The 9,639-nt window shown below is 40.7% G+C and overlaps 1 protein-coding gene across 1 annotated transcript; it reads right to left on the reverse strand.

Moving 5' to 3' along the window:
• Positions 1 to 7,888: 7,888 nt before the first annotated feature.
• Positions 7,889 to 9,385, reverse strand: LOC139613229 (uncharacterized). Its single transcript, XM_071469689.1, has 3 exons — positions 9,241 to 9,385; positions 9,088 to 9,146; positions 7,889 to 8,947 (listed from the first exon to the last, which is right to left on the reverse strand). The coding sequence occupies exons 1-3, from the start codon at positions 9,267 to 9,269 to the stop codon at positions 8,151 to 8,153; spliced, it is 885 nt and encodes a 294-aa protein (XP_071325790.1). The 5' UTR covers positions 9,270 to 9,385; the 3' UTR covers positions 7,889 to 8,150.
• Between the last annotated feature and the right edge of the window lie 254 nt (positions 9,386 to 9,639).

Here is a 9,639-nt window from a genome sequence, read left to right on the forward strand (position 1 = left end):
AGCAGCAGCAGCAGCAACATCCTTGTTTTGAATTTGTGAAACTTCACTATTTTCCAGGAAGGAACACATGACTGATGGGGCCCAGTTATGGGAGAGAAACATGGGTTGTTTAAATTCAGGGCTTTCTCGAAAGAAATGAGTAGTTCAGCTAAAAATACTCAAATCTGGACCAAATTCTGTAATTCTTTAGTGATATTCTATATAATTATTTACTGTCATATTAAACATGTGTTCTTCCTTACAAAGGCAGAAACAATGAAATTGAAAAAAAAGAAAAAGGGTTTGACCTTTTAGGATGATTACCCTATTGGGCGATTTATGTCTGGGCAATCTAAAGTGTATACAAGCTCGGATCATTAGCATTATTAGTGTTTCACTTTTAGCACGACTAGTTTATCTGATGTTTCTTTTTTTCCCCTCCATTACCGTTACTGCCTTATTTAAGTGATATATTCAAACTCAGTTCAAGATGTTGGAGCATCAAAAAAAGTCTTTCAAATCTTTCAATTACAGCAGAAGCGTTGAAAAAGTTGGTGAATTAGCTTTAGCAATAAGGTTAGCTGTGAATGCGACAGCTAGTTAAGGTTTGCTTGAGAGTATTCATAGTTGTTTGGTTTTTACCTCTGTTTTGTAGTTCCTGTAGTTTTTTCAGTTTTATTTTGTTTTCCAAAATTGTATCAATAAAATATGTCGTTAATACATTTTGGCTTTGTAAGACAGTGATGTGATGACGATGGAGTAATAACTTCAAGTTGAAGGTGGTGAGGCACCCAGAGAACCACAGTAAGTCTGGTTTAGCCTGACCCCTCGTGTTGAGTGTGACCTTTGAAGTAGTAGATTGCCGAGACTGCCTCAAAAAGCAGTCATCTCCCTCTCTGTGCCTGTCCAAGCCTTTGTCAGCATGGTAATAGAACAAGCTTTTAAATGGGATTGTAAACTGTTCTTTGACCCCCCAAGGGCACTTGAAACTACTTGCCATATCACGTTTATTAGCTTATTAAATTGTAAAATGAATCTCTGGCTGAGGCTTCAATTCAAACGGTGTACGAGACGAGTCAGTGAGCTCACCCACTCAACTTTTAATCTAATAGCTGTATCCCTGCTTGGTCACTCTGCTGCCCTCAGAAAGATAATGGACACTAACTGTTAATCAAGAGGCACACTGTGGTAGGTTTGTGAAAAGGTAGCAACAGGAGAAAGAGAAAAAGCAAGCACTAATTAAAAATAAATTAACTGGTTATCATGCATTGACATATTTAGCTTGATCTTTTTTCCTAATCAGCAGTAATGAACTAAGTGTTTTCCATCCACTGGGTATTACATGCTACGTTTCAGTGAGCAGTAAAATTAGCAGAGGGCCCCGAAGCTAAGTTGAACTGATGAAGCTTTGCTAGGTTTGATTACGGTTCTTGTTCTGTACTTAATATAACACTGTCTCCTCTTTAGATTCTTATTCACATTAGATATGTGACGAACCTCAAATTAGTCACTGCTGGAAATATTCCCTCGTATCTATCTAATGTTACACAGAGAATTACAGTAGTTGACTGCAATCACAACTGCTAATCGTGGCTTCTGCTCAATCTTGGATGCCTACATTCAAATCTAAAAATATTTAGGGCCCACTTTTTAACTACACCCTTTTGTTGAACAATTACCATTCCCACTACTCCACTCAACCCTTCTAAGTCAAAATTAATACACCGTGCCCTGAATACACTACATTTTTCGAACAGTACCCGAAAGTGTTGTCAAATCAGCCCTATAACCGCAGCATATGAGTCACAGATATTGAAATCTTGGTAGTGATGCAAAGCCAGCTACTGCAGCGGTGTTGGTCGTTGAATGCAACTTTAAACTTAAAAAACAAACAAAGAATTTATACAACAGCCTGTTAAAGTTGGGTCATGTAGTTTCAGGTCTAGCTTGCGAAAGGTAAAAAATTGTAGTAGTATTAAATCATCAAAAAGGTATGGACACAGTATTACAAGTGTGCTGTGCAAACTACTTTCCTAGAGTAAGAGGGTGAGAAATTAAAAATATGTGACGTGAAAACCAATTTAATGTTATACCTTTTGAGAACACATAACACAAGTATAGACAAGAATACAAGTATTTCACAAAAAAGCGATTTCCCTCAGGTGTCCACTTACTTGCTTTATCCAGCTTCAAACTGTGAAACATTCATCTCCAGGACAACTGAGGAGATTACATCTGCTGAGAAAAAGATGCAGTTGAAAGCAAAGGAGAAAAATAGTATGTGGACCTTCCATTTTTTTTTCTTTTCTTTTTTTCTTTTGTTCAAACTATAAACACGATTAAGAATCTACAGCCATGCTAGTGGCTCTGAGAGATTGTATTAACTGGCTGAACTTGAGCTAAATTGCTAATGTCAGAATGCTAATGCTCACAATTACAATGTTAAAATGCAGCTGTTAACAGATGGGATATTGATGTTAATCTGAATTTAGCTAGTTAACACGCTAAAATTTGCTAATTAGCACTAAACATAAAGTAGAGCTGAGGCTGATGAGAATGTCATTATTGATAGGAATACATTGCAGATATTTGGACATAAACCAAAGTATTGGACAAATTACAATTTTGGCATGACTGAGTGTACCAGTGAGACTATCCCTGTGATAGTTGTCAACATGTTTTTCTAAAAACCAAAAATGTCAACTACAGAGAAAAGAAGTCACATGTTGTTGAGACATCTCAGTCAGCATCAAAGTGGTGAACCATCTGACTGACAGACACTGCAATCCCTCGAGCCACACTGCAAGTATGGCTAAAAATGTATACCTACTTCTGAAATGGACATGTAGCCTGGAGCGTGTGTGCTGTACTAGCTGCCTACACCATCAGAAATCCCAGATGGAGGAACCATATGTCCTGAAAAGTGGCAATGTGGAAGGTGCATGTGCTTATCTTTCTGTTCCCATTATCACTGTTATAATCCTACCATGTGCACGGGTGCTGTTTGCATATGTACTAAACAAAGTGTCCAGCCATATGCATTTAATTCACACATATGAAAATGAAAATACGACGGGACTCCTGTCACTGTTGCTGTGTATCATCGTCATGTTCAACTTTCACACTGGATGATGCTTAAGCATCTACATACCCCTGAGTTGTTGTAAACGAAGGAGCAAGACCTCTTGCACTTCACTTCTGCTTCTACCAAGAAGGTTCGTTGAGCGAGAGAGCGAGATACTGTTAGAGAGAGAGAGAGAGAGAGAGAGAGAGAGAGAGAGGAGGGGGTCAGACAATCTCTAACTCACGCTCCTGCTCCTTACACGCACCCAATCCACTCCTATCTAGTACCTGTCACACGCTGGCTGCAAAATGGAATTGACTATTGATTTCCCCCTTACCACAGGTCAGTTGTGGTGGCAGGCTATAGTGGGCTCACTGAGAGCCTCGCACGGGACAACAAGACGAGAGGAGAGGAACATGAGGGGGAAACACACACATTACAAAACACACACAGACACGCAGGCACACATGCACGTTCTTATTAACCACCGTATTCTCTGGGCTTGTGTGAAGGAAGACAGTGAAATCAGCTTTAGAACATATGCGTTATTTGTTTCTTTGACTTAAACATGTCTGGCAAACTGACTACATGCCCTCCTTGAAGGCTTTGCACTAGTGGCAGTGCATTAAGTGACAATGGGTTGTTTTGTCTTGTCAAATAATAATTAAGCGTTTCTGGCATAAAAAAAATATTATTTTAAAATTTTTAGCTGACATTACATAAAAGAGTTTGACACTTGATTATATTGTTGCCTTCAAAAGAGCATATATGGCAACAGATTTGAAATATTAGACATGAAAAAATGATTTGAGCTGTATCTGTACTTATACTGAAAATTAGGACCTAAAACGTCTGTTAAACCAATTATATACATCAGATTTAAATTAAACTACAGAAACAGTGACCTCTGCAGGTGATGTCTACACTGAAGTAGAGAAGTGGTTCTCAGCTTTTCTGTCTAGAGACCCTTTAAAATAATGTCTATTTGTGAGCCCTCATGAGAAGTTTTTATGACCTCATTACTGACAGTTTGGCAGAAGTGTGCCCACTTGGACTGTTTCATAGGAACTCTTCTAGTGACCTGAAGAAGTGAAAGAATGCAGTATTTCACTGGAAGACAAAAGTATGAGAAAAAAAACAAACCGCAAATGTCTGTAACAGAAATAGTTTCTTCTTCTTCATCCTTTTAATCAATTTTTGACCCCTCAGATTGATCTCTGACCCCCAGGTTGGATACCAGTGCAACAGAGGACTACAAAATTAGCATCTTTTTTTTTTTTTTTACTAAGCCTCTTCTTTGTTTTTGCTGATTCCAGAGATCATCGGCCCCTAAAATTAAGAGGGCACTGGGTTAGTCTTTCTTGTCAGGAAACAGCAGAAGGTGAGCTTCACTACGAAGTGATGACATTTTAGTCATTAAACATTTAAATTGTAAGTGATGTCTACCATGAATCAATGCAGTAATGGCTTAGGTTTCACTCATGCTTTCCACACATAGACACCTGAAGTGGAGTTTTATGCTTCAGGTCTATTTCCTTCCTTTTTATGAATGTAACTACGGCGATTGTGTGTTGGCCTCTGAGCACTGCCAAAACATGGGTGACCTACACTCAATGTACTGTGTCTGATTGCATTTTGTGTGGTCACGGACAGAGGACTGAAGCTGCTTTTGCAATGCAATCTTATATCAAGTTAAAATACCACGTGTATGCTTGCTGTGGCAGCCCAGTTCACTTCTGAAACACTCTGACATATTCTGACATCAACAGATGGTGAAAATTAGCATTTATAGTTCCCAGAGCATATAGACTAATATAGATTTTTGAAGTGACAAAAGCACTTTTCTGCCTCTCAGAGCATGTTAGCCAGAGTTGTGCAGTAATATTTACAGCACAGGGCTTCTAAATCTCTCAGAAATAACCTTTGTACTGCACACTCCAGCTGTGGCTGACTTGTGTATGATGATGAGGTTCAGTACCAACATTAGTAGCTGAGCACAAAAGCTAGCACAAAATTCTTTGAGATTTTGTGCTAGCAAGAATGTGCATAGGTGCCCTTAGCACGGTGAAATATCACGTCACATTGAAAAACAGGTGAAATAATGGGCTTATGGGAAACAAGTGTAAGCTTGTCACCCCAGTCACAGTATAATTTGCATGTAATTTGTCGTAACTGATTTTTTGGATGTTGGACTCGGAGCGATTGATGATGATAAAGGTGCTAGAGTATTTATTATGTTGGTTCATGTGTAGCATGTCTCCTCATCTGGACTCCTCCTCCTCATTAAGTAAACTTACACAATATCAACAAATACCTGAATGTACCATCACAAAACAGTCTCTGCTCTCAACTGTACGACCATACGTTGATAAAGTATGCATGGATGATCTGTGTCTGCGTGGATTTCCTTGAAGCTGCTTACATCCAGAGTTCAGACTTTTTAAAGATGTTCAGCTGATTTTTGAGAAAACACTCCCAAAACTTTGCAGCCTAAAGCCGACAACACAAGCACAAGCTCCACTGGCTACTAAGTTGAGCGGCACGACTTTCTGCAAGGGCTCTATAAACTTTTACTGTGTGTTGGTCTGTGAACAATAATCCAACTGCAATAAAAACTCAACTGGTCTGTGGAGCATTTTGTCGGATTCTTTTGGGGATGCCAGCACACACAGCCGGAGCCAACATATGACACTAGAGAACTTAAAACTTTATCCAGTGACAAAGTGGAAACAATAAACAGGAACTGGAGGGATGTGATTATTGTTGTGCCCTGTGTTTGTATAGTCTGCAGTCTTATTTATTATTTGCTGCGGCTCATTGCTATTTGTGCCCAGTAAAGCTGCTAAGAAAGCTACAGAACTATTTTGGTGGTGTTCATTGTTTCACCCCCCCCCCCCCCCCCCCCCCCCCCCCCCCCCCCCCGAACCCTCAAAGCACAGAAGTAGCCATTGTTCAGGTTTTGTAAGGGAAAATGCAGTGCCTCAATGTCTGCACATTTTTCAGGCAAGGAGAGATACATTTTATGGGGAGACGTGACAAAGAGCATAGACTTACTGCCAGGCAAACACACTCACTTATCAAGCTATGCTACACACAATGGATAGTGGGAAAGGCAGAGAGGAACAACTGCAATATAATTACAGAGGGTGTACAAATGAAAACGTGTGAAATAAAATTCAATACAACAGCCCTGCAACAGTTGATACCTGATCAATTTTTGTTGAGACTGTCAAGGAGGTGTTGATTTAACTCTGTCTTGAGGCGCTGGCACCTCACAATAGCAATAGAATAGTCCAACAGGTGGGAAAAATAGTAGTTTGTGGTGATGATTTACTGGAAAATGATCTATAATAGCACACCATCACAAACTATGGCCTCTAAAATCACTGTAAAGTTAAACTGAAACCCCTCTGACAATCCCGCAACAAAGGGTCTACCATATAAACTTCACAGTAACACTATTTATTACGTGGTGACTGTATTAGATTGCATTATATTTACTAAATGAGTGTCGTTCTTATCATCATGTGTCGACAATTCGTTTTTAATATTTTGCTCCTTAAATGATCTTGAAATGAAACCTGTCTTTTCACAAGGATAGGCTTACTATAGGTTCCCCATGTGTGGCTATTCATCTTATCTGACTAAATGTTGAGCTGAACTGCCTTTCAAGGGAAGGATCCTAATATGTGAGATTTATTTGTCACTCACTTTAGATTAATAAACCTCCCATCTTGCATGTTGTGACATCAACCCAGCAAGCTGCCAGCAGGTAGTCCAGGTTCATCTTAGGCTGCTATAGCCCTGATGTTTATGCGCGGTTGATTTTCCTACCTTCTCTCAGTTTCCTGTACTTTTTCAAACTATACAGGGGGTCATTAAGTCATTGATCGAGGGTAAAGAGGGGAAACAACTGCGGTGTATCGTAGCAAATGTGTGTGCGTGTAACAATCCTGACAGTTAAAACTGGATAAAAGCCTTGATGAATGCCTTTTTTCCATTCACTTTGTGGTTCATGTGGCTCTCTGAGATCAACATAATTTATGCAACATATATATTCTATGTTTTGAATTTAGCATGACATCACCATGTGTGGCCTCCAGATGGGCTTAAGACTCACTCCCTGCTGCTGCTGCTGCTGCTGCTGCTGCTGCTGGCGGCCCCTTTTCCTGCACAACCTGACATCCCGTGTGATGTTCGATGTATGGCCACTTTTGACTGCTTTCTTCCCATTCCCCATGAACAACTGATTGCTTCACTTTGTTCTGTCACTCATTTCCTTATTCACATTCTGCATGAATGCTCATAACCGACTCACTTTCTGGCTCCTGACTGATTGATTTGTGGGTCGATCGGTGGATAACCTTACCCGCCTACCACCTCACACACTCAAACTCAAAATCAGTGAGGAATCAAAGCCAGTTGTTGCCGTGCGATGCTTTTCTTCAATTAATCTCGCTTTTGGATCCTGCTTGTCTTGGGAAAAATAATGTTTAATATTTGCTGACTGTTACCCAAATTCAAAAACCGAAGCTGCATTTTAACACCTCATTATCTCGATTAAAAATGCCAGACTGCCAGTGAAACATGCTGTCACTAAAAGACCAAGGCTATTTGGAGAAATTAACATAACCAGTAGTGTTACTCTCATACAACAGATTGTAAACAGATTATGGGATTTGTCAAAGGCTGACCTTCTGTTATGCAGCACCTGTGTAGAGCACAGTGAGCCAAAAGGATATCTACCCATTAGAACCAATAGATGGCACTCTGGTAACACAAAGACCTCAGTGAGACACTTATGGTGAGGTGGGGGGGAAAAAGAAACTGAAACACTGAGAATAATAACCATTTGAAAGTTTTATATTCAATGAGGCATGTGTGATGCGTCTTGTTTAAAAGCTCAACAACAACAACAACGCAGACACTTGTACACAGATAAGTTGGACATTGCTGGGTTCAGTAGAAGGTAGAGAAAACCAGACCAGAAATCATGTTGTCTTCCTTCACAAAACGCTCGCCTGTTAACTTTAATAACTCCTCACAAGGACACTGTTCGACAGGACAGTTGAGCTCGATGTCAGACCACTCAGTTCAACGACTTATTCTATCTGATTTTGGTTCTCGTCAGACGTCTGAGGACAGGGTTACCTTGAGCAAACGGTTTGACATTGAGGTTTCTGTGCAGGGACTGAGCAAGATGGTCAGGGAGCCTAATCCTTTCCCGTCCAGAAAACACAGGACTTTGGCCGGTCATTGCTCTGATGTGGCCTTTGTTGTGGAAACGAGATGAAGCAAGGACGGGAACTTCTCTTCCCAGGCCAAATTCAGTTAGACCCCTCTGGTATGTGCTGTGACCCCTGCTTTGGGGCAGAGGGAGTCCACTCAGGGACATGCCATGTCTATTTGGGACAGACTCATCAACAACAGGGTCATGCTTACTGTGGATAAATGAGAGCGGCTTGCTGTGACCTTGAAGATCCCAATTCACAAGGTCAGACTGGCTTGGGGCCTCAACCCATGTGGATGGGGCTGCATGCTTGACCTCCTCAAAATTGGACTTGTGGTCACTGACTGACTGTGTTCTGGGAAAACTGAGCAGTTGGTTAATGGTGTATTCACTTTGAACTGGGTTGTAAGTGCTATGGCTCAGTAGAAATGTAGACTCAGAAGTCCTGGTGTGACCTTGTTTTTGTGCTCCATCATCTGAGGATCTCACTCCTGGCTGATTTTGTCTGTAGGAGGCCATGTTAGATTCAGTCTCATCCCATTTAGGATCATTGCTTATGTAAAGCTGAGGCCTTGACAGCATTGTGCCAGGGTGCATCACATGGTGAGCTGGTGCAGAAAAATCAGGGGCTCCATGGACTCCAGGATAATCCAGACCCAAGGCAGCAGCACGGGCTACAGCAGAACAAAAAGCAGAAGTATTAGCATTCTGCATTTATCCTCTGCTTGCGGTTTCATTGTTGTGAAATGTCAAATACACCTGCTAATTGGTAATTATAAGAAAGCAGTTACATCAATCAAAGCACACAACATACCTCTCGCTGTTTTAGCACAATACACACCTCCAGCTGACACCGAGCGGAGCACAGTGGCGCTGGAAGAGACAACAAACACTGTAACCCAATAGGAACATAGCACTGAGCACTTTTTTTTTTTTAAACCACAGGAAACATTCAAGTTTAAAACACCTGAGGAAAACCACCAGAGGCACATACATCCCTGCAGTTATATCAGCATGAAGTTCATGGCAAGGAAATTACAGAAACACTTGCCACTCTTGACTTCTTTTGGAGTCACTCTGACCCAGCCCAAAAAACCTCGGCCTGGCTTGATTTACTAATTACAGACAGCTGGTTGTCATGGAGACCAGAACTCAACCACTGAAACCAGTCAGCCACTGGCAAATTGCTTCATTACAAGCAATTAGTTAAAATGCTTGCTAGCAGACATTTTCTTTACTTCATTTCAGTGAAGTGAAACACACATTTAAAACATGAGAGTGACCAGCAGAGACGAGGGTCATGCAAATACTTGGTATAGTTCAGTACAACTCTGAACAGACATCATTCTGAAATCTGTAACTTTTA

Source organism: Trachinotus anak, unplaced genomic scaffold (genome assembly GCF_046630095.1).
Source record: "Trachinotus anak isolate AG129_WGS33_773 ecotype Australia unplaced genomic scaffold, CSIRO_AGI_Tana_v1 ptg000032l, whole genome shotgun sequence".
NCBI lineage: Eukaryota > Metazoa > Chordata > Actinopteri > Carangiformes > Carangidae > Trachinotus > Trachinotus anak.

What these genes read in the sequence shown, in the direction of transcription:
- LOC139613229 (XM_071469689.1), bottom strand. Translation starts at nt 9,269, where the DNA reads ATGTATGTGCCTCTGGTGGTTTTCCTCAG. An exon ending in CCTCTGGTGGTTTTCCTCAG is followed by an intron (nt 9,147 to 9,240) that starts GTGTTTTAAACT and finishes TGTCTCTTCCAG; the next exon opens with CGCCACTGTGCTCCGCTCGG. An exon ending in TTGTGCTAAAACAGCGAGAG is followed by an intron (nt 8,948 to 9,087) that starts GTATGTTGTGTG and finishes GTTCTGCTGTAG; the next exon opens with CCCGTGCTGCTGCCTTGGGT.